The sequence below is a fragment of the Pyxicephalus adspersus genome, chromosome 3 (assembly GCF_032062135.1).
Source record: "Pyxicephalus adspersus chromosome 3, UCB_Pads_2.0, whole genome shotgun sequence".
Taxonomy (NCBI): Eukaryota; Metazoa; Chordata; class Amphibia; order Anura; family Pyxicephalidae; genus Pyxicephalus; species Pyxicephalus adspersus.
This window is the reverse complement of record NC_092860.1, coordinates 90,289,266-90,314,560: the sequence shown is the minus strand read 5'-3', so window position 1 is coordinate 90,314,560 and position 25,295 is coordinate 90,289,266. Positions and strand designations below refer to the sequence as shown.

General features: G+C 39.0%; 1 protein-coding gene and 1 long non-coding RNA gene across 2 annotated transcripts; one reads left to right on the top strand and one right to left on the bottom strand.

Moving 5' to 3' along the window:
* Positions 1–236: 236 nt before the first annotated feature.
* On the bottom strand, positions 237–3,241 carry LOC140326763 (uncharacterized). The gene is made up of 2 exons (XR_011919924.1): positions 2,893–3,241; positions 237–545 (listed from the first exon to the last, which is right to left on the bottom strand). It is a non-coding gene; the product is annotated as an uncharacterized lncRNA (long non-coding RNA).
* Positions 2,265–21,935, top strand: UBE2D3 (ubiquitin conjugating enzyme E2 D3). The gene is made up of 7 exons (XM_072405644.1): positions 2,265–2,751; positions 12,359–12,422; positions 13,763–13,794; positions 15,106–15,183; positions 16,583–16,688; positions 17,617–17,710; positions 20,357–21,935. The coding sequence occupies exons 1-7, from the start codon at positions 2,728–2,730 to the stop codon at positions 20,400–20,402; spliced, it is 444 nt and encodes a 147-aa protein (XP_072261745.1). The 5' UTR covers positions 2,265–2,727; the 3' UTR covers positions 20,403–21,935.
* Positions 21,936–25,295: the final 3,360 nt, after the last annotated feature.

Genomic DNA, 25,295 nt, shown 5'->3' with positions numbered 1-25,295 from the left:
TGTCTGACAACCATCTCAAAACTAGTATTTGGAAGGGGAGGGCAATAATTGGACCTAATTGACACAATGGCAGGGGGTGCACAGACCTGGGATGTTATTTGTCTAAGCAGCTGTGAATCCCCTGACCATCGTTCTCCTAAACAGGGCAGAGCTGACAAAGCACAATTGTAAAATCATTATTTCACCACATATTGTTATACACCATTATTAAACAAACATATCAAGACAATACAATGTTGTTTTTTTTTGTTTTATTTATTGTGAAAGAAAAATACAACATAACCTAACATACAAAAAACAGAAATACAATAAACTTCTTACACATAATGGGACTAACAACACAGTAAAAATACAGGTATGTAATAATGTGGAAGAGACATCCTATTTTATATTATAGTTCCACTTTATCACATCATATGGTGGGTCATTGGCTAGCACTCCTTCCTTTGTAGCACTAGGATCCCAGCTTTGAATGTGGGCCACAATGTTGTCTGCATGGAGTTTGTATGTTTCCCGTGTTTGCAAGTTTATTTCTTCATGTCACTCTGATTTCATCAAAAAAAAAACATATTAAAGTGATACTAACATAATAAAGCAGAGCTAAAGTTCCATTGTGCAAATTTGTAATCTGGCAGCTATTTATTGCATAAAAGGACAGGCAATGTCCCTTCTGCAATAAAATAAATGTACCTGCCTGATTGCTGAGCTGCACATATGTAGCCTGGTGTAGGATGATGGATGCCCTGCGCTTGTCCTGAGGCTGCTGGGTCTGCATGAACTCCCAAACACCTGAGCATCATCCCAGCCCTGCAAATCAAATTGACCCTAAGAATAAAACCATGAGAAAAAAGAAGCTGGCACCACCTGCAACAAAATGGGAACAGGTGAGTGTACTTTAAAAAATTGCCATCAGGGAGGTAAAGTTATTTTATTACAGAATGGATATCGCATGTCCTTTCTTCAATAAAAGGCTTTCCTGATTGCATGTTTTTGGAAAAATGGGTTTAGTTCGCTTTAATTTTCCCAAACTTGGCCTTAGACTGTGTTATTGACATATGACTATGGTAGGGACATTAGACTGTGAGCTCCTTTGAGACAGCTACTGACATGACTATGGACTTGTTGTATGTTGGCGCTATATAAATTGTGTGTAATAATAATAATTTTATGGATATTATATTTTGAGGAGGTACTGACAGGACTGTGTAAAGCCCCTCATATTATGTCAGCACTCTATCATACAACAGCCAGTCTATAGGGTGGACACTAGCACAGAGACATTTGCCATTTCCCATGGGCTTATTTTCATTGTTTTGCATGTCAGTGGTGCTGTGTTCCAGCCACTTCCTGCCTCTATGTACGGCTGGGCTTCCTGGCAGTGACAACACGATACTTGTGCAATCCACAGGCCTATGTGATGACTGGACAGAAGCACCACACGGGTACAAATGGAACTTTACAGCATTGGTAAATGTTGCAGTAAAGGTGTAAAGTTTAGGAAGAATAAAAAGCCATGAATTAAACCATATGTCTACTTTTACCTCACATTCATTCATTCATACAAGGCGATGCCTGTGTTGTATTTCCTGTAGTGTGCTATGGATCTGGTATTGTTGTGTTTGTATAGAAATATAAGGGGCCGCCCTTCTTTTATTCATGAATCTCCTATATACGCCCTTACTACGTAACTCCTCCGCGCAGAAGTACAAACGACGTAAAATAGAGCAGGTGCCGACCTATTTGGACTCCCGCCACTCCAACTGAAGGCCCTGTCTCCATATCAACCAGTGCAAGCAGAATGGAGACGTCACTGTCACCCTTCCAAGCCCACGCCGTGCCCGCGCACTTCTGGACGTTTCTGTCCCCTCGCGCTTTCTTTCTGCTGCCTTGTGACGTCACGCGCACTGCCTGTATATATACCCGGGAGCGCGCGGGAAAAACGCCGCACACTGGCCCTGCCCACACTAAAGTAACACCGGTGTCAGTGCTGAAACAGAACTTAGGTATCTGATACGAAGGCGGCACTTCGTGTAGTGATGTGTCACTCTGAGTATCTAGTGAGCCGTCATGCCCTCACCACACATGGTGACGCACTGCCGCACCTAATTGCATAACCGGTCACCGCCATTAATGGGGGGGAAAAAAAGGTGTGAGGAACCGCCGCTTCCGCTCGTACACCCAACAAGTGACATCACCCTACATACATCGCCATGTTTTGTTCTACCCACTGCACAGAATTAGCTGTCATCCCCGATAGACCTCGGGCACCAGCACGTTCGCTATCTTTCCCTCAGCGCACGCCGTGCGTCTGCGCAGACCACGTGAGGACATGATAGGCAGGGCTTACGTAAAAAGGAAGAGGCTAGAGCGAGCGATACGCACTCTCCATAGAACCGCGGCTTATCGAGCGGGTGACGTAAGGTGGCGCGTGACAGGGTCTAAGCCCACCGGCATCCTTTGGGAAGTACAGATAAAACCCGATAGAGAAGGGAGGAGCGAGCGGTGCTAGATACCCGGCGGGTCACTGAGTTACTGTCACAACACCCGCCTTAAGTCACCTCCCGCCGCGACGTGTGTGGGCGGCTCCTGTTTGTAGCGTGTCCCGGATATTGTAGAGAGGAGGGGGGATTACCACCGCCTCCTCTATCTCCGCCTCTTCCTCGGCTCTCTCCTCCTCCGCCCAGCTCACCCGAACACCCGCCCGGCACCGGCAGCAGCGAGAGCATCATGGCGCTGAAGCGGATTCACAAGGTGAGGAAGGCTTGTATGTGTGTGTGGAGGGCGAATGTTTGAGGTGGTAATAAACCCGGGGGGGTGAACGGGTCCAGCCCAGGCCTCTACCGCATATCCTCTCTGCGCAACACAGGACGCCCGCCGGCGTCACCTCCTTACCCGCCCTGTAATGGATGGCTGTGCCTTCTCCTCCGCCATGTATGAGTGCGAGGTTCCCTCTCGGGTGGCCATTATGATAGCGTGCTGTGAGCTCTCTCCCCTCCCCCGTCCTTCCGCCATAATGTGCCCGGGCTATGTGGAGGGGTGTCGGTGTGAGGCGGGGGAGCTGGCTCCTTCCTACACGCTGTGTGGAGCCTCCCAGTCAGCGGCGTCCATGGCCGGGCTGCTCCCTCCCTCGGCTCATCCTGCAGTATAAGATGGCGGCGCTGCTCTATGTTGTTGCAGAACACAGCGCGGTGTACAAGAAGGGCAGCGCTACTCCCGCCAGCCACCACCTGACCGGGCTACCTGTGTGCCGCCTGTCCTCCACACCTCACACGTGACCAGGGGACTTTGCCACGGCTACAACACCCAGCTCTATCATGCCTATTCCATTTTAGATTTGATGCCTGCTCAATGCTTTCACTTTCATCAGGACTACCATAGATCCAATACAATGACAGGGAAACAAGCTTGGTGTATGGAACAGGGCAGCTTATACTAGAGTAATACCCCGACTGCTTTAATAAAATGTTCCATAATCATCTTCATGAGATCTGCCATCTGTGTGTGTATAGAGCTCCCAATATGGGATCTGCTGCTTCTACCAATCATGGATATGAGCTAGGATTGCCATGGCATGCTTCTCTACAATACTGCACCTGTAGCTGATCCTACTGCCAGAATATAGGGAGGGAAGAATTCTCTTTGTCTCTTATTGACTCTCACTTCCTGTTAGGGAGCAGATAGGAGTACCACCTGTCAGAGCTGTTCTTTTATTTAGGACTAGCACCTGAACTAATGGCAAGGTAAGGAGGGGCCGTCACTGCTTACTAAGGAAACATTCTCTACACCACATTGTATAGGAGCTTTTACATCACATTTGTAAATCAGCAGCTTTCAGAAAGACTTTACAGATGATGGACGCACAGAGATCTAACAAGGGACTGCTTTTTGTACAGAAGGCTGCTAACTGCTTGTATTAGGTCACGGTAGTATTTTTATTATGATGGGAATCCTTAAAGTGTATCCACTTTGAAGACTTAGTTGAGTATGATGAAGACATTAAAGCAGCTTCGTGTATCGCTCATACAAGGCCAATGGGATGAATGAGACGCAGACCATTTCACTTACTAGTGTAGATGGGGAAATCGAGCCCCTATTTCTTTTCAGAATACTGTGTGCTCTAGGATGCTGCAGCTTTCATAAAAACTATGATTTTGTAATTGTAGGTCTACTTCATGGTTCAGGTATTTAATATGGTCTATGGCAGGTGCATGGTGTGTTCCTTTGGATTGCCATAAAGAAAGGTTACGTCTATGGGCACATTTACATCTTTGTGAGGTCACATCACCACACTACATACAGCACAGGGGTGCAAACAGACTGTAAACAATTTTTATTTTGTCTGCCTATAGGCACAATAAATATTCTTGGTGCTTTTTGAGTGGGCTGGACACAGCATCCCAATGCCTTAGATAATTAATTATTGGCCATTCCAATTGTTCTTATCTGATGAAAAATAATTGTCCTATTTTAGGTATATTTAAAGAGTTTCTGTTGTGTGTGCTTGTTTCGTTTCTCCCTCAGTCCTTTCGTAGATGGACCACTGTAAAATGAAACAAGACGCATTTTGGCAGGATCGTATATAGCTAATCCAGGCCTTTATTTTTGTGTTGAAGCTGAACTCCACATCTAATTTTTTTTAATGTATATTGTAAATGTGTTACCTCCACTGAGGTGTGACTGCTGCTTGGACCCCAGTCTAGGGCTGGAAATATTTTTGGAGCTGTACTGACAAGAAGGTGGTATATACCTATTGATTCTAGGAGAATGGGCTGAGCCACACATCAGTTACAAATCCCTTACAAATATAAATTTGGAGTTCTGCTTTAAGATCATCTCTACAGTAGCCTTACTCTGTAACTTTTTTCCTAATCAGTGGAGCTTTCTGAAGGGTATAGAATAGTTTTTTTTAGCCTGTGGGAAGCCCACCTGCTGTTTATGTTTATTTCCAAGCACAGCTAAACACAAGTGAATAGCACCTTGTCTTCACTTGCCTTGTGCTGTGTTCAGTGATCATTATGTATTCAGTGGGCTAGCATGGCATGCTAAATTGAAGCATTTCAGCAGCTTGAAAAAAATATGACCAGCCTGCAATAAATGTATGTCAGATATTTCTCATGGCCGCTGAGCCTTCCTGTATAGTCACACAAGGGCTTGGAACCAGAATAGATTGACTGGGGGGCCAGGAGCTGCTTATGTCTATCACTGCCATGACACTGTTGCAAAGCTTGTGTTCATCGGGTTTTTGGATCAAATTCTTTCTTTTTAAGTGAACATCTTGTATCTGAGTTTTTGGGAAATTAAACAGATTTAGCTGGCATGTAATTGCCAATAATCAGTATTTTCCGTCTGAGTTTTATAGTTTGGTAACCACTAATATAAAATGAACCCCAGAGCAAGACATCAAGTTCCTGACCTTTCATGGTTTTCTGTATATGGTAACTTTAATTTTGAATAGCTGCCTTCTGGCTGTAATGAACAACCAATCTTGTGTCTAATTCTACACATCGCTAATGTGTGTGGTAAAGAAAAAGGTAATTCCAGGGCCTTTATTTAGGATTAACTTTAAACTTATAGGCGATGCTTTAAAACCCCTTTGTTTATGTACAGTTTGAGTTTTGTCATTTTTGGCCTTGTCACAGGTGTATTGAATTTGATAACTAGATGTCTTATTCGCATCCATTTTTTTCTTCCCATTTTACACAAGGGTGTTGTTGGTGTGCATTAAATAAAAGAAACATTTTTTTTTTTTTAACTGAGGTTATTAGTTTGCATAACTGTGCAAACATCACATGACATAAAAAATTGCACCAGCCATCTATTTTTCCTACAGGTATTTCAGAAAATATATAAAGTGAGATATTTTAAAGCAGCTTTATAAGCAACGTCAGCTGCCAATAGTGAACTTGCTGTAAAGAATGCTTACAGCCTGTATGTAACACTGGTGTTTGGTGTCAGTCCTTCCAGGTTCACACCTGATACCCTGAGCAGTGTACCGGGTTCAGTGGTGCAATAGTAGCCTACACAATCTTATTGCCTAAAATGTATGTTTTATCATGTGTGGGGAACAATGGAAATACTTAGGTAATGAACCAGATATTGTTTGTAAACCCACAAAGTCTCACATGTGCATTCTATTTACTTTAAAAATAATACACAATGTGTTTTTTTTTTTTTTTTTTTAAATCTGCATTAATATGCCATTGTTCAGGCATTTCCTGTTATGGAGTGCTAATACTTTGTACTTTCTCCTAATTATTCTACTGTGTTGTCACTGCCATTTGGGCTTTCCATGAAGGATACAAGTGGATGGTACAACACACATTACACAGGCATGGTCTGGGAATCCACACTAAGAAATACCAGGCAGTCATCGCTGGACATGTAAACAAGAGGATGCAGGATGTCAGCTGGGCTGAGAAGTGACAAAATGGTAAATACTAACTTATATTGCAGTGGTTCATCATACAATGTTTTTGTAAACTTAATGTTACCCAGTTAGGGATTAAATCAACTTTTTTTTTTTTTTTTTTGCAAAGGGCCAGTTTATAAATAGTTCAAGCATATCCTGGAGCTTAACAGATCTCTGGGGGGGCTATAAACTATTGCCTTTATCTGTGTTTTTTAAATAAACCACAATAATGGTGGCGAGTCTTAAGTTGGAAAAGGCCATTTTAAGATTTATTTTTTTGCTTACCTGGTTCAGAAGATTGACACCCTCTCAACCCCCGGTTAAAACAATATTTTAAATCTAAACCATTCTGTGACCCAAAAACTTTAGGCAATTAGGTCTCTAACCCAAACCAGTGGTCTTCTGGGTTTTTTTCCCTTATGGCCACCAACACCAAATGGTAATGCAGGGATTGGTGTGAATTTAATGTTGTAATATCTTGTGTACATTTTAAAATGTATACATTTGAAGCTTGCACCAAGTGTTAAGGTGTTTTACTAGTGGCAGCTTGCAGGGAAGCAAAATATGGATTTCCTATTGTGTCTCCCATCTGAGTGGGACAGAAATCGCACAATTACCCTCACAACCCTACCTACCCTTCCATTCTTCGTGTTTTCTGAGCATTTTCACAATGAATTGTGTTTATTTTTGGAGACAGTCGCATGTCTTTTTACTGCTTTTAAGACTGTCCAGCGTGTGGTGTGTTGCTGGTTTGGGAATAATACAGATCTTACCTCCGTGATTTCTTCCAGGTATGTATACTAGGGAAAATCCCTAAGATGGTTCCTTGTGCCCGAGCTTATATGTTGTTGCAGGTTGTGGAGCTGACATACATGTAGCTGTTTGAAAAAGATTTTACATCCATCCCATGTTTGGCCATGAAGAAACAATTTTGAATGTGGCATACATAAAGAAACCAGGGGTGATGCAACTTGTTTCACTTCATCCCTGGTGTTAACTGGAAATGCTGATTGTCATCATTGATGATGCACTTCCCTCTGGTTTAGTGGCATGAGGAAATGGCCCATGTGTGGATACCCGTGTGATGTTTGTTTCACAGGACAAATGGACTCTTACTCAGGGCAATTGTAAGCCTCAAAGAACTTTGGGTGATTGTAAAGGCTTTTTTCTTCATTTTAAAGCTCTACTAAACTTGAATAAGAAAACATTGCAAGCTGCACATTCAATATATCAGATGCTCCTTCAACAAAATAACCTTACCTTGTTTTTTTTTTTTGTTTTTTTTTTCCCCCCCTTTTTTCTTACTCACCTGTCTTCATTCCATTGTAGACACCACTATATGCCCCCAGTCCTCCAAGTTTTGTATCTTTGACTTGATTGTTCAGGCTGAAGTGATGTGACTTCTGCACATGTGCATGAAAGTTCATTCCTTCGTGGCATTGTACGCTGAGATGTGTGTATAAAAACATGTATATTCAGAGCACTGGTTCCTTTTAAGGAGGAATCTGTCAGAATAGATATTTGTGTTTAAAATCGCATGCTTTAGTGTTTCACCCCAACTCTGCATTTAGTTCATACCAGTTTACCAACCAGGGCCAAGTATACAAGGTGGGCTTTTAAATTTTCTTTAATAATGGTTAATTTTTAAAGTTCCCGCTTAATTTGGGATTTTTAAATGCACATATTCAAGCAGACATTTCAAGTTTCTTGTGTTTTCTAGACTGCATTCTATGGCTCTGAATTTGTAAAATAGGTTGTCCACTTTGTTCAATGTCCCAAAAACAAAACTTGATAAATTTATTTTTCTTTTGTGCTAATTGATCAATCAGTTGTCTTGCAAAATAACTACCAATTTTAAGTGGTCCTTCGTATTGTTCTTTCACCTAGGCATAATACACATACGCACATCCATTGTAATTTTCTGCTTGTTTGTCCGAGTAGATCAATTTTTGTGATTGAAAGCACCAAATACATGTTGCACAAATGTGTGTGGTCTTTTTTTTTATTTTTTATTTTTTTATCAATTGTTTAAGTACATTGGCTTTTATTTGATAGTTGCCTCCTCATCATGATTGAGGGTAAAAAAAAAATCGGTTGCTCAGATTAGTCATGTGTTGATTTTACTTTGGAGTTGTGTTTTTTTTTGATCAGAAATAAATATTAGCTTTTGTGTATTCCTCAATTCTCATCAGAGGAGCAGTAAACCTAAAGTAGAGTTCCAGCCAAGTGCAGCTTAGGAAAGGGTAAGGATATCGAGTTATATGTTGTCTTCTCTTTGATGCAGAGTTCTTTCATGGTCACGATTGTTGCTGGACAAAAAATAGAGGTATCCAAAGTTTCACTGGTGCATGGGTAGATGGAATATTCTCAAGTGGGTACACTTGTTGCGATGTACCATTTTAATAGACATCCTAATTGTATTGTATGGTCTCCTTAATTTCAAATTAAATTCTTAATTTTGTTGCGGCCTCTTAACATAGTACTTGGTACTACAGTTTATAATATATGTGGTCTAACTAGTACTGTATAAAACATGAGATAGCGGAAAGTTGAATTGTTCATTAATTATGATAAATCACTTTTAGTTTGTCTCTAGGGCCTTTGTTGAAGAGTAGAAAAGCACCTAGTCCATAAAGGAGGTTTGTTAAGGGTATAATGTTCTGGATTCTGCCTGTTGTAGGACATGGTAAAATGTGTGAAAATGCACAAACCATAGTTGGTTTCAGGGCTGTCCTTCATGTGTAGCATTGTTGTTGATCACCATTCTAACACTTACATTTACAGTGAAAATGTCTGTGAGACATTACTCCTGTCTTTCTGCTTTTCATCGGACATTATACAATTGGTCAGTATTTCTCAATTACCAGACTTCAGTGGTTCAAGGTTTTCCTTTTTTAAGTAACATGAGTCGTCTTGGTCACAAGGCTGATAAACTGTGTGAACCCTTCTTCTGGAATAATTGTAATTGTTGATGTATATCTGTAACACTGTAACATTTGTGTGACTTTATGTAAGAACATTTAGTCTGTCAAAACCAGAATTTCTAGTAAAGCACAATTTGTGAAAACGTTTTGGAGTCTGCTTGGTCTACGTGTTTTTTTTTTTTTGTTTTTTTTTTGCAGGATTGTTTTGTGTTCTAGTATAAGTATTTTATGCACATTAAGTAAACCCGTCACTTTACCTATTCAGGATCCTGGAGTGACTGACCTTTTAACGCATGTACCAGCACATTAAGGGCATTGGCAACAAATTCAAACTTTTAGCATTGCACTTGTTGTTTTCCTGTGTACGAAGGGATTCCTTTTGAGATGAGCAGAACAGTCTTGGGAAACTTAAGTGAGCAAAGAACCTGTCCGACAGTAATCATACCCAGCCAATGTTGGAAATCATATCTTATATTTGTAAACTTTGTTATGTACCCCAACAAATTCTAGTGGAATTAATCACAGGTGCAGAATTGCCTGTTTTCATTATATAGTTATATGAAACATACATACAACTTGTCCTAAATTTCTTTCCAGAACAAAAGCATCATTTCTAATTTGGCTATGTGAAAAAGGAGGCTTTTCAATTGTTTAAAGACATCCCAACATTACTGTCCTCCCATGGGATAAATAGTTACTGTGACATGATAGCACAATGTGTTAGGCTACATACCCACTTCAATAATTCTCATCTGATTATTGGTTCAGGGCTAGTATCAGAAGAGAATCTGATGCGTGTACATTGTTGTTTATGGATCAGTCTTGGTGTATCGTTGAACAATCGTGACATTTCCAACCACAACAATCTAATGTGTACGCAGCCTTAATAATGGCAATTAACCTAAGCTATTAATGGTACTAGCAGTTTGAAAAAGGATCCTGCATGCACAAAAAACCTGTCACACAAGTATAAGCAACATAGTATTTGTAGTCCAATCACATAAAAGCTTCAAGAACTCAAAAGGTGAGCAAATTATTACAAATATTAAACTACAGGAAAATTGTTTAGATGGCACTGCTAAACCTTAAGAGATACGTGGAGCTCTCACCACTTGGATTTCTTTTTTCTTTTCTTTTTTTTTTTATTGTTGCAGTAGCAAGATTTCCCTGCTGTAAACACCACTTCCCATGTTAATGTTTACAGATGCTTTCATTCATCATGCTGTTTATTGGTTTATTAGAAGTTTAAGATATTAAGTGCAGTGCTCAACCCAGAATTTTTTTTTTTGGAACCAGGTGTGCACAAATTGTAGGCGGGTGCAGTCTCTGTATTGTGACCCGTCTTATCAGTAGCCATCCAAAAACAGCCTGGTGGTTACTGAAAAGTGCCGGGTGGTACACCTGGCTGAAAGGGGCTGGGGAACAGATTCAGTTACTATATCATCTAAAGTTCTCAAACTAAACAAAGTAACGAAAATTCCCTAAGAAAGTCCTCCCTTATTTGTCTGACACTTTAGCTCTCAAGGGAAGGTTTTCACAGACTAGCACCGGCCACACCTGGGGCAGCCCTCTACTTCCAAACCGACAAGCTTGTAAAATTGGCAATGACAATGCTGCTGGCCACTCTCCTTGCAACCTTTATCTATCACTGTAGTACAGGCACAACCTAAATGAGTTGTAGTGCTCCTCTGAATTCAGGAGTTTAACCTTGTTGCCTCACCATCACAGAAAACTGCATTGAATAGATTTTATTGGCAAGCTCAAGTCATTTTCTGGACTTTGTAGGGGGATCAAAAGACATTTGTAAACCTCGTTGTACACATGGCTGTGGAGTCTGAAGCAATTTTTGGGTACTTGGCAAAAATGTGTTCTGGATAAGTTGTAATACAATGTCCTAATTTCCTATTTCATTGAAAAGTCATATCAAGTGCACCTTCACTATATGGGCCCACTAAGTAGTTGTTTCACTGGCATGAAGTCCAGTTGAGCAGTTATTAAATTTTATTGTACTACTAAACTAATATTTATATTAAATTACACAAAACCTTATTAAATTTTAGACTTTTGGCTTTGATCCTACAGATATTTTTTTGTTCATCCACTAACAATGTCAATTGGTGGGTTTAACGATGGTATGTTGGAATTGGCAATTGGCAATTTTTATTGACCTGGGTTTAATTTAAAAAAAAAAAAAGCACCCCTGAAAGTGAGGTTTACTGCAACCAGTCATTATCCTGAATGGTCTGATTGTAAATGTGACAAAATAAAAGCAATTGATGACAATGGTGTGTGTTAACATATTATATGGATGAAAAGCTTTCCAGTAGAGTGGGTTTCCATTTTTAGTAGAGTGGGGTAAGGTTAGAACATGTTTTAATTGGGGTATGCTGTGACAGAATATAGAGAAAAGTCTCACCAGTGGGGTGGGAGGCTATTATTTCTAAGATGAATTTTAACTTCCCTTGCAGTATTTAAGAAAAGTATTGGTATAGGCAGACCTTAATCTTTGCGTAAAGATGTTCACCCTGGCCAAGTTAATTGTCTGTGCATTGGCACGTTCTACCAACTCCACTCAATTATCCTATGTTCCAAAATACTAATTCATTTTTCATTTTTTTTTTTTTTTTTTTTTTTTTTTTTTTAAGGAATTGTACAGCATTATGCGAGTCCTCCAATAACTTTCTTCTGTGGAAAGGATATTGCTGTGTTTAACTTTTTGAAAACATATTTTTTCATATGTTTAACATGAAAACAGTTTTTGTTTTCATATGTTCTTCTCTTCCACTTAGTTTATACTACCTGCTCTCAATTAAGACCTTTGGCTGAATATCTTTGGTAAAAAGCTATTTCGTTACGCCTAGATTAATACCCATTTCTTTTCTTCTGTAGTAAATGCTAAATAATATATGTATTCCTTCATATTTCCTTACACTATGGAATGTTGTGTGTTTTTGTAAATATTTACAGTTTTTCTTAATTGGTTGTCATTTTTATACTTTTCATTGAACTAAACTTTTGGTTTTAGGAACTGAATGATTTGGCTCGTGATCCTCCAGCACAATGTTCTGCAGGTCCAGTTGGAGATGACAGTAAGCATTTTAAATGTCTTATTACCCAGAAAGTAGCATATATAGATAGATCTTTTTCTAGAGGCAAAAAAAAGCCTGAGTTGGCCTGTTAGTCAATACATGGAGCTCTTCTTCGTGGTATCCTTTTGTTAATATTCTGCTTTGAAAACTGAACTCCAATTGTTGCCTTGCACACAGATTCCTACTATAGTTCTTACATGTGTACAAATACATAGATTGTAGGAAAAAAACCTTAAAGAGAACCAAAACATGCAGGAATATGGTGAAACACCAGGAGGACATCCCTGAAGCCAGAATTCTTTTGTTTATGGCACTCAAACATCTGTCCCAGGTTTCAGTTCCAACTGACTTTGGACAAATGTTTGTACATTTTAGGATCCAAGCAGATGGTTCTTGGTTCCTTTATTGAACTCATGATTAATTAAGCACCACGTGTGTGTTTCTCCATAATGGAACGCTAGAAACGGACACCTACACTTCCTATGGATCCTGAGATAGCTGCTCGATGTACTTGTTGGAATCCCTTTAACCTGCGATGCCCTTTTCTAAATAACAAAATCTAGCCCTGCCAGCTCCCATTTACCTTGTTTTTATTCTTAAACTGATGCACAAATTTCTAAGCCTCATTCTCAAAAATAGTCCAGGTTACAATAGTATGGTAAACACAACTAGAATGTTATTTACAAGTACTGTACAATATCCCCAAAACACTGACTTGTTAGTTGAACAGTTCACTGAAATCTCTAGTGAAAAGCATGTTGATTATTCTTTGCCCCAAAAAAAATAGGTATTGTAATGTAAACATTGTTTTATTAGAGAATCTGTGATATATTTTTTTTTTGGTAGATTCTGTTAACTTCTTGGGTGTCAAGTGGGCTCTTGCATGCATCTGGGTCTCCATGATTGTGGAGCCCATTGTGTTGGGTTCACTCCCCCAAAAAGTTGGTGGTAATATTCCAAGTACCCCAGGGCACATAAATCAAGTTGGGAATTGTGGTAAAGGGTAGCTTGCAGTTTGAGTGTTCAAGATGACAACATGATGTCAAAGTTTGGCTTTGCTTAACTAGCATTACCACTGATTCCTTTTTTTAGCTGTCATTTTAGGTAACCTTTCTTTTTTTTTAATGGCAGTCCATGCTGTGCAAATTGGAATGTTTAGTGTAATACCTGTCTGATCAAATTGGGTACTTTAATGGGGAGAATGTCTAAGTACAATGAAGGAGATTTTTTACTATAATAGTAACTTTAAAGTTCTTACTGTTTTTCTTTAAACTTTACGCAGTTAACTGGAGTTAACTTATCATATTTTCTTATTATTTTTTTTTTTTTTTTTTTTTCAGTGTTTCACTGGCAAGCTACAATTATGGGACCTGTGAGTATTAAATAATTGAGACTGAAATGTTTGAATGTCCATAATCTAATGTAATTCTTGTATTCTGAAGTATGTTCAAAGCTTGGCTATTTCCAAGTAACTGCAAGGTCAGCTATATGAAATGGTTGCTTGTCACTTTCTGGGTGTAGTCACAATGTGCTACGCTTGCATTGTGTGTTAGTTGCACAAAATAACCATTGGCAAAATATACTTGGTGGCAAAGCTTGATAAACGATATACCTCTAAAATATTACCTTCTGTAATAAGAATTTGATTAAAGAAGTTGTTAGAAACTGTTAGCTTTATTACAATCTGGTCAGTCTGTTTTGGTGTCTTGAGAGCTTGTGCTTTGCCTATGCCAAGAGAAGCAATACTTTACTATTCACCCTTGTTTGCCCCACTATCTTCTAGAATGACTAGATCTGTGTAACAACTAGTTTCAACTTGAAGCTTGCCCTGAGATCAGGATTTTCTTCTTGCATTCTGATGACAATGCTGCATATATGAGCAGCTTTCACCAGGTGTGTTAAAATGTAAAACAAGGGAGCGAGTTACATGTGCGTGTCTACGTATGCATAAGTTTTAGTGCCTGGCTTCAGGACAAGTAATAGTTGGGTGTTTGGCAGGGGAAGATGTCTGTTGAAGCTCTTCTCTTGTCGGTTTTGCCCTTTGTAAGTCTAAAATACTCCCCCACCCCCTACTAGTTTTGCTTCTTTGACTTGCTGACCTATTCTGTCAAAGTGACTTTTAGAAGCACTGTAATCATGACAAACTTTTCTGGAGACCATGCACATTTGCTCTAATATATTTGTTGAGCAGTCCCTCATGTATTTCTCGATAGGGGTGTGTTGGCCTAAACAGGTTGGTGCAAAGAGTTATTTATATGGAAAGGATTTCCTTGGTCTGCAGCTAGTCTTCCCATCCTGTCCCCGTTCTGCATCTTTCTATGCTTTGAACTATGCCTGCAGTGTTGCCTGAGGACGCAATCGCAGAGCTGGCACATGTAGTCCCAGAAAGCCAAAGAAAATGTCATGAGGCTGCTGCGCACACACAACCTTTTAGGACTCCTGGATAGTCAATGGCCTTTGTCATTGTTCATTGAACTTACTTTAATTTTGTAGTTTACAAATTTAAAAACTTTTAAGCTGGATATGTGTATGAGAAGACAAAAGACACGGAAACCCCGGAACTTTATCTGAACTGATTGCATTGCTATACATGGTCAAAGCAGATGTTGAATGAGCTGTCTTGGTTCCATTTAGATTGAGCATATAAAACCTGTTAATGTTTTTGCTTTTTTCCTTTTTGTAGAATGACAGTCCATATCAAGGCGGTGTATTTTTCTTGACTATTCATTTCCCAACAGACTACCCCTTCAAACCTCCTAAAGTATGTAGTGTTTGTAATTTTTTTTTCTTTTGAAATCATTGCTGTTTATATTTAAATAATACATTTGTGCATTGGTTTTGATTGTAAGAAGACCTGATGGATGCTCAGACAACATAAGACCTGGGTCATTTCATTAAAGCATGTTACCTTTTATTTTTATCTCCTTTGCTAACTTTTTTCTAGTTTGTCAAAGTCTGTAGCCTAATTCAGATGTTACTCCCAAGTGCACATTATGCATCTTTGCTGTACACTCTGTAAAATAAATTTGTATATATTATGTAACATGTAGAACAAATATGTATTTATGACATTAACCAATGAGGTTTTATGTATTAGGAAGTGCATTATTGCCATTGGAGGTGGTGATTTATTTTATTTTTATTTTTTCTGGAAAATAACAGTTCCACACCTATGTGGTATTTGTGAATTTGACTGCATTTAATGGGGATAATCCTAAAATAAAATACATGTAAATATAGCTGGCTCCCTAGTGAATTGACATGCTTGGGTTGAGAACTTTGTGACTGACAATGTTTCAGAAGCAAATTCTAAAATATATAAAGTTTCATATGTTTTGATATGAATATATGGTTGGTAATGTATTTTAACAGTAATTGAAATCTTTCGGGCCTGAAATAATTTCTTGGGTTGTTATGCATTGCAATGCCTTTCATTTTGAATGGTAGTTCAATCCACTAGGGCAACAGCTCCTCCTCTCAACCATTGCAGTTCAAGGCATGGTAACAATCTACCATGTGTTGTGGTTCCATGTGTTTGGGGGGGTGGAGGGGATGCTGCTTGTCCTAAAAATAAATGGGTTACCTTTTAGCAGTGTAAATTAGCATGTGATGCAACACACAGGAATGTGAAAGATGTGTGAATAGGCCCTTATGATTTTTTTTTTTTCTTGGAAACAAATTCTGAAAACTCAAATGGAGATTTTTTTTTTTCTTTTAAAAGCAACAATTTTACAGAATATACTTCTATATTGGAGTCCCTGCTTAGAATGTACTGTGTAGCAGCCTCTGCAACAATTCCGAGGTGGTTATTCCCAAAGCACAGGCAAACCAGTGAATGATAAAGCAGAGCCAGAAGCACATTCTCACATAATCTAGAATAACTCTAGTAACTAATGGTGCTGAATAAACAGCAGTTTTAGAAAAGAGTTAAATTTACTTGCCTACCCTGCTGTCTAGTCCTTTTGTATTGGGGAAGCTTGCTGGAAAATGTACTATAGGCACTTCTGAAATAGTCAGGTGGTGTTCCCTGCTTTACTCTGTCAGATATAGGGGCTGATGGTAGTAAACACACTACATAAGTACGTCTCCCATAAATGCATATTGTGTATGAATTCTAAACTGCCCAATCTTACATCTTTCTTGCCATTTTTTCTGAGCAGGTTGCGTTTACAACAAGAATCTACCATCCAAATATCAACAGCAATGGCAGCATTTGTCTTGATATTCTCAGATCACAGTGGTCCCCAGCTTTAACTATTTCTAAGGGTGAGTTGAGACAGAGGTTTAGGCCTCTTTGGGACACTTTCCATGGAGGCGGGTGAGGGGATTAGGTTGAATTTTGACATGTGTTCAGAGATGCACTTCTGCATACCTTGGTTTTTTTTTTTTTTGAGGTGCCATTGCCTTTCGGTCAACTGAAACCAATCCAACCACTCACCTGACCACTGGCATCAACAAGGTATTTACACCCTGAGAACTGCCACTCATTTTTTCAGGCCGTTCTGAAATGGGTGTGTACTAAAATTCCAGCAGATCAGCAGTTTAAATACTTCCACCAACAACCATGCCACAGTTAAACAAGACCTATCATAAAAGATTTGACAAAAGTGGCCAGTGAGTGTACAACCACTCAAGCTGTGTTTTAGGGAATTGTCTGTGGCCTCTGTATAAAGGAGCCCAGTGAGGGTTAAAACAAGTCTTCACTAATATTACATTTACCATCTGTCTCTTTGTTGCCACTCCTGAAACCAATAAAAGGTATATGGTATAGTCTGCAACTTAATGTTTTTATTTTATTTTTTTTTTGTGTGGCTATAATTTAGCTGTACTTTTAACGTGCCTCCCAACCATACTTCACACATTTCATGACTAGTTTTACACATTCATTCTGTTCTACATATCACGTTTATCTTCTGTTTGTTCTACTGGTTGATATGCAGTTTTGAGGGGCGTGTTTTAGTCCACCAAAGACGAATATGGAAATGGGGTACTACTACCCAGATGCAAGATTTTGGAATTTCTAACAACAGTTCTTGGTACTTTTTAAAATGTACACTAGGGGATAAGTAGTTATGGGAAACCCCATTTTCTCTCAGTATTTGTAGTTTTCAAGCCCTACCCAAACATCTTTGATTTGTAGATTATAACGTATGTTAATGTACTATTTTTGATATATGTACCACTTTTCTTTCAGTTCTTTTGTCAATTTGTTCACTGTTGTGTGACCCAAACCCAGATGACCCTCTAGTGCCAGAGATTGCACGGATCTACAAAACAGATAGGGAAAAGTGAGTATTATAAAATTGAATTGCTTTTCATTCAGTTTAATAGTTAAGTAGTTTTGGCCAGTACGTTTTTATACATTTCATACATACATACATTTTTATGAATGGAGAATGGACAGAAAAGTATGCTATGTCATAGGGTAAGAGACTTCTAAATTTGCAAGGTTGGGTGATGCATGCATTTAGGGAATCCTTTTCCTATGCCCTTATGATGAGGGATTTTTTTGGTTCTCTGACTGGCATTTAATGCTGTTGCATGACTAATCACTTAACTGGCAGATATTTTTTTTTTTTTTTTTGTCACAAGACATCTACAAATTGTCCTGCTTAAGTTCTTGTAGGTGTTTGTACTTGGAAGTGTGTTAAGAACTTAGATATTTATTAGGACTGGTATACTCTGCTGAATATTTTTATTGCTGCACATTATTGGTCAGCAGTATTCTAATTTATAAAGTGTTTCCGCTGTAATTTACAATGTACAAAATCACTGGTTTTATGCTTTAGAGAGCTGTTAATGATTTACAAAATTTCCTAGCTGTGTGTGTGTGTGTATATATTACATTATACACACCCATATCAACTTAGAATTCCTCTTCGCCGCCATCTCCATTCATCTCCGTCTTCTTGCTACGTCACCCGTTCTCGCACTGCGCACGTGCGATATTGGGTGAAGTAGCCTGCTATAAAGGAGGTTAAAAATCATATCTCCCGGCACATGTGTGAGATTAGCATCTCTTTCCTTTGTGCCCCTTCTGCACATCACCAAGATCTCGGGAGGCTCTGCGCTCCCATTCAGTCTTGGGGGATAAAAGACCTTTTTGGTTACTTTATCATACCTGCTTGGATATAATTTCCAGAGAGAACATAATCTAATATCACATAAAGACAGTACACACGTGCAATGGTTCTCATCCGGTAGTCTGCCCTGGGCTGATCAGAAGATGGACAACTAGTGCTGTACACTCGCCAGATTCTCATCCGAACGACCGCCCTGATCGATCCATGGACGACGAACAATCATAATAGAAGTGATGGGGGGGGGGGGGGAGTCTGCAGTGGGGTTCCCCTGTCGTTTTCTCCTTTCCAGAGATCAGAATAATGCTGTATGTATGGCACTCGTTCATGCATCGAGCAGTTTGTCGTTGGAAAGTATCGTGAAAGATCCTTTCCATTGACAAATATTGCCCCTGTGTACATAGCCTTAGATTTTACATGTCCATGTAGTGAGGTCAAGGCTGAAAATGCAGGTGTTTTGTTTTTCCCTGATATGTCTTCAGTGGTAAAAGTCAAGTTTCTTTGCAAGTTTGATACGCTTTTAGTGGAAAGTTGCAACTGACAAAGTGCTTCCAGCTAGTAGTAACATGCTGTTGGTGTCTGCATGAATGTTAATCTGCACATCACTCCTACAAACACCTGTGGAAAAACGTGTATTAATGGTTCTTGGCTATGTTGCTACAATAAAAACTCAACCATGGTCTCTCTGTAAATAAAGGCTTTAACATTTACTTGACTTGCCTTTGCTGCTGATCTTCGAATTTAAAAGTTTGCTAAAGAATTATTTCTAGAAATGTCTGATTCCAAGTAAGCATTCTGGTTCTGTCAGCCAGCCCTGCGCCATTAAGTAAAGGCTGTCTGTTTGGACTGCGACATTCTAGTGTTGGGTACTAGATACCTCCCACACAAGCGATTACTGAAGATCTTTTGCAGCAGTAACTCTTCAACAGGAGCAAAAGTAATCAATGTGACAACTTATTTAAGCTTTTCTTTTTAGTAAGATCAAGTTTTTGAGTTGGACGCCTATTTCAGCCAGTTTTCACTACAAAGTTTAACTAAAAAATCCAGGTGCAAAGGAGAAACCCATTCAATCACCCTCTGGTCTCAGGGAAACTCTTCTGACCACTTTTATCTACAATGCATTTACAGCTGATAAAAAAAAAGTACCACGATGAGACAAAATCTTCGTCAGAACTCTAAATGTACTCAATGGAAGTATACCAATTGACCAGGCATTTCCTAGTCCGGCCTGGGGGCCAATAGCAGCCCGTGTTCTTATTTCCACTGGCCCGCAGCCTCTCATAAAATCAATAATATGCAGCCCGCCAGCACTGCTGACCACAGTATATAATACACGTGTACAAAAAAGCTATTTAATATTTCATTAGGGTTGATCAATTGCCTTGCAATTTATGCCCGCCAAGTAGTGGGTCGATATCTGCAGGATGGGAGTTCCATGTGGGCACAGGGAATCCCCTCTATCATTATAAGTGGGCTTGTTCTGTGTGGGACCCAAAGGGACCACACCCATTCTGATTCCAAGAATCTACTCTGCATGGAGCCCACACTGACACTGGACACCGGAATCCCTCATGTCACCCTGGTGGGTGTGTGCTGTGTGGGACCTGCGCAGACCACAACCACACTAACCCTGAGTACATGCTGAATGGTTGGCCCATACATATTTTCACCTCACCAAATCTGGCTCTTTGCAAAAAGTTTGGACACCCTTGCTATAGACAGCTTTGCTTAATATGTTTAGGCCAGTGTAAAGAATATGGTGGCTGAACGGGTTTTTAATTCATATGTATAAATTGTGCTCAAGTCTTTAATGCATGTGACTTTTTATAATGTTTTCTTGTATGATCTTTTCAGGTACAACAGAATAGCCCGGGAATGGACTCAGAAATATGCTATGTGATGCTACCTTCAAGTCTGAATAAACCTGCATTATAGCTGGAATAAACTTTAAATTACTGTTTTCCCCTCCCTTTCAGACCTCATCTACTTACCTTCCCCTCTCTTTTTTTTTTTTTTTTTTTTTTTTTTTTTTTTTTTTTTTTTCTTTTTTTTTTGTGCTGCCTCCCTTCATGCACATGCTCACATGGGACGACTTTTAGCTCAATATTGGACAGAAACTGCTCTAGACTGTCAAGTAGTTACAGAATACAATTGCCCAAGATTCATAATTGTATCAAACAGAGCATGTGTTTAAAATGTGGCCAATGTCTTCACCATAACTTGGTTATGAGAATAAATCCATCTTTTATTTCTCACTAAAATGGTGAAGATAGTGCCTCTGTTTGGGCTAGGGAGGGGAAGGTGCTAAGCAGAAATAAATTAAACAAAAACAATGCCCAGTTGTCTGTCATTGTAGAATACAGGTCCATGGAGTTGCTCGGGATATTTTGGTCAAACCCTTCAGCTATTTCAGACTTCATGATGTACTTTATGCTCATAACTGATGTTTGGGTGGCGAGTTGGTGAAATTTATATAGCGGAACAGAAGTAATGTATTTTATGCATGTCAATAAATATGACAAATTGAAATTGGAAGGTGATACCCCATTTAATACCAGGATCAAAAAGTTTTGTAATTTTTTCATTGAGTTTTTTTTTTTTTTTGGAGGCTGAGCTATTAGTTGATCTATCTTCCAAAACACTGTTAATATAGCACTGAATAAAACAATTCAAGCGTCAATGGATGACTGATCAACTAATAGCTCTGTTTAGTTATTATTCTTCAATAAAGTTGCATAAACCAATCTGTTAGCAGCCTGAATTAATCGATGTTTGCAACCCTACTTTCTTTGTAAATTGAAGAAATGTGTGTGTATATAAAGTATGGATTTTGTTCTGTTTGACGTCAAATGATCTTGTAAAGTTCAAAAGAACAACAATATTTTTTTTTCTATGTTCATTTAAAGTTGTTTAAATCGGCGTAGCATCATAGGCAGAATTAGTCAGCTTCTACCCATCCTGGGTGGAAATCCAACATCTGGTATTGGACTGGCTGAGGAGGAGGGGTTATTGTGGTTTGAAGTTTACTGGTCACATAACAGACTGTGAACGTTCATGGTATCTTATCATTTAATAGGTTTTTCCTGAACTCTGCAACATTCTGTTGGTGACGGCCATCAGCCCACTTGCAATGAGTGGTTGGCACAATCAGGACTTGGTGAAAACTCACATGGCTGTACTAATTTTCCACGACAAAATCCTGCTTTGGCCTTCTGGCATGGGGGATTGGTGTCATAAAGCTTGTTTAAAAGTGAATTTTTTTTTTCCTTTTTAATGTGGGATGTTCATTAGATTGAAAGGATTATTTGCTCTGCTGTTTACAAAATACGTATTTTAGTGCAAACAAGAAGTTTAATCTCTAGATGACTTATCATGAATGAATAAAAGCAGTACTGTTGTTTTTTCATTTCACAATAAAAAGCTGTCTGTGCCATTTTAGTTCCTCCCTTTTTGTTAAAACATATGAACATCCTTAGACTGCCTAATAGGTTCTAAATGTTACTTGGTAAATAGGAGTGCTGAAGATATTAGGCCCTATTTGAGTGGGTAGGGCAGACACAAGTTCCGTTTCAGTTGGTTTGTCTAATTGGTGCCACTGCATGGACATGGAGTTTTAAGCAGTTTGAAAAGCCAAAGGATGTCTATAGGCCTTTGTGTAAAATGCATTATCTCGGTATACATATGAATTCACTAATATGTCCCACAACTTGTTTACGTTCATGATTATCATTAAAAAAAATTTGTGGTTCTCGCTCACATCTGAATGTAAAGGTTAGTGGCACGGTAATTCTATGTTTTCATTGATACCCCAAAAAGTAACTTTACAAACAAGTTTTCCACCCTTCCACTGGCCAATATTCTGTAGTTGCTGTATTTGGGGTAAAGGAAAAATCCTTTTCTATATGCTTGCCCCCATACCTCCTAGTGTAATTAAGCAATCGCTCAGATTACAAAGCAAAAATCTACATTACTCGGTAGGGAGGAGCAATGCTTCTCTTACATAAGCAAACAGTAGTTTGCTTTTACAGGAAAAAAAAAAAAACATTCATTGCCTGGGATGTAACTGTCATAGCTGCCAAGTTGTGATAGAAAATGCAGTTTTTTTTTTTGTTGGGGTATTTGTATTTACACCATTAAATCTTGGAAACTCATCTGATGTGAACTGAGACAACAGGCTTTTATGGGAGTAGGAGAACTTGTCATCTAAGAACAGATAAGCGTTCTTGAAGACCTACTTTCTGTTGTCTGTCGGAACATACTGAGCTTTTTTTCTGTTCCCGACTCTGTGCTGGTCTCTTATTCAATTAATTATTAATATAATAATTACTATAATTTTAGGCTAACCAACCTTAAAAAATAGTATAGGGGGAAAAGTCCCACTTTGTTTTGCTTCATACTTGTTGGGTTACAGACTTAAAGGCCGCATAATTAATTTGTTTGGAAGTGTGGTGGGAGCAATTGTATTCCCAATGGTACATGTTTCCTTATTTTGTTCATGACAATACCTAGCAGTCTATCAAACTGGAGGAGTTTACATCATCTACTCTTTCATTTGTGTGTGTGTGTGTGTGTTGGAGGTTCTTCTGTGGAAGGGAGCTTGAAGTGCAAACATCTGGATCCTACAAAATGGGTCGTCTGAAGTGAAAATATCCTTTATAGTGCTTAAGAGTAGTGGTTTTGTCCTGTATTTAGGTATGTTTTTGTTTTAGTTCTTTGTAGTTTGGGGAATTTCATGGTCTTTGTAATGGTACCTCAACCTTAGCACACTGAATTGTAAAGGTTAAATTGGCATGTCCACTTGGAATTATTTTCCAGTGTCTGGGTAAAGCATGATATGCACTAAGCGAAGCATTGTAAATAGTCTCCTATGGACTTGGAGGTAGAATATGATATCACAACAGAGCAACCACTTAGTGCATGTCTATTTTAGTATAATAACTGTATTTCTGACATTGTCCAGAACATCAGTATACTTTGAATAAAAAGTTAACTGCAGAGGGGAAAAACAGATATGATCAGATCGAGGAAGGTCTAAAGCTACCTGTGCGTGTTACAATTAAGTGAGAAGCCCCTGCAAAGTCCCAGTGTTGAAGAAAGACATGCTGAACAGGTTACTGTTTGCCAAAGAACAAAATGACTGGCCTAAAGAGAAATGACGCAACATTTTGTGGACTGATAAAAGCAAGATTATTGTTTTTGGATCTTGGGCCTACAGTTTGTCAGATTGCCCCCAAACACTGAATTCAAGCCCCGGTACGCTGAAACATGGTGGTGCGGGTATGAAGATATGGAGATGTTTCTCATACTATGATGTTGGGTCTATTTATCACATACCGGGCATCATGGTTTGGTTTGAATGTGTCAAAATACTTGAAGAGGTCATGTTGCCTTATGCCACAACAACCCAAAACACACCAGTAAGCAAGTGACTTCTGACGTAAACAATGATCAGCATTTTGAAGTGGCCAGCCCTATTCCTGGAGCTTAATCCAAAAGAAAACTGGTAAGGTGACATCAGAAATTCTGTTTCTGAGGCAAAACCAAGAAATGCAGAACTGTGGAATGTAATCCAATCGTCCTGGGGTAGGATACCTGTTTATAGGTGCCAGAAGTTGGTCGAATGCATGCAACACTGACGTGCAACAGTTCACAGGAATAGTGATTATTCACCTTAATATTCAGTGATTCAAAGAAAAGCAAAAAAAAGATTTTTTTTTTTGGTTTATACAGTGAATGTTTGCGTTTAATGAATAATGCGGACATTTTTTGTACAGCCTAATTCCTTTTCACTTTCTGTTAAGGAATAACATGATAAATTTGGAATAGAATGTGCAGTGTTCCCAATGCATTTGTGTATGGAAATCAAAGCTCTTATTAGAATTTTGAGCTATATTCACATTCTTAAACACGCTGCTAATATGCTGAACACAACGGCAAGCTTCTTGTACCCAGCCATTTTCATGCCATCTGGGAAGTTGTAACTAGTTTTAATTACCTTTATATTCTCTTCCTTCTACTACTGTGCAGTCTCTCCCCACTTCCTGGGGGGGTGGGAAGTATGTGAAGAATAGTAGCTGCCTTCTAACTATCTTTAGCTTCTGCAATGTAGTTCTGTTTGTGTGATATCTTTTTGTAGAGAGGGTACCTGCCACTGTTTATCTAATTCCTAAGAACTTGCTAAATTACACCACCTACTGTTCTGTGATTTTTGAAAAATATTTTAATGGCCACTCATTCTGATTCCATAAGAGGTGGCGGTTACGTCACTGGCTACAAAGTTGTTTGAGGCACACAGAGGAAGGTCAATAAAAGTGAGTTTGACACCTTGGTTCCCCTGTTTGTAAAACAAAAAACAAACTCGTACGGATTTAGGTGAGCATGCTGATTTTTTTTTCCATATTTAGGTCTGAGGCTGTCTGTTCCATCAAGGAGACGATACGGAAATAATGGTAGGGGATTAAAGGTGTATGTAACCTGAGCTCCATCCATCTCTGGATCATCATAACATTTTCAGTAAAATGTTGTTAGTATGGCAAACTGTACTGTAGCTAATCTATACAGATTACCTGTCTTGATACGTATGAGGAAGTAGGGGTTTTACTTTTCTTTTTAGTCTTTTAAATTTAACCAAATATTTAGAGTAAAGACAACTTCCCTAATCATCAGCTTTAAGAAGTGCAAATGGAGTTTGACCATCCAAATATATCAGCAGAAATCCTGCTTTAAGGGAAAAAGGCAGTCTAAATCATAATAAAGACTGAAATTAAATAAATGCTAAAATAACTGGCATTGT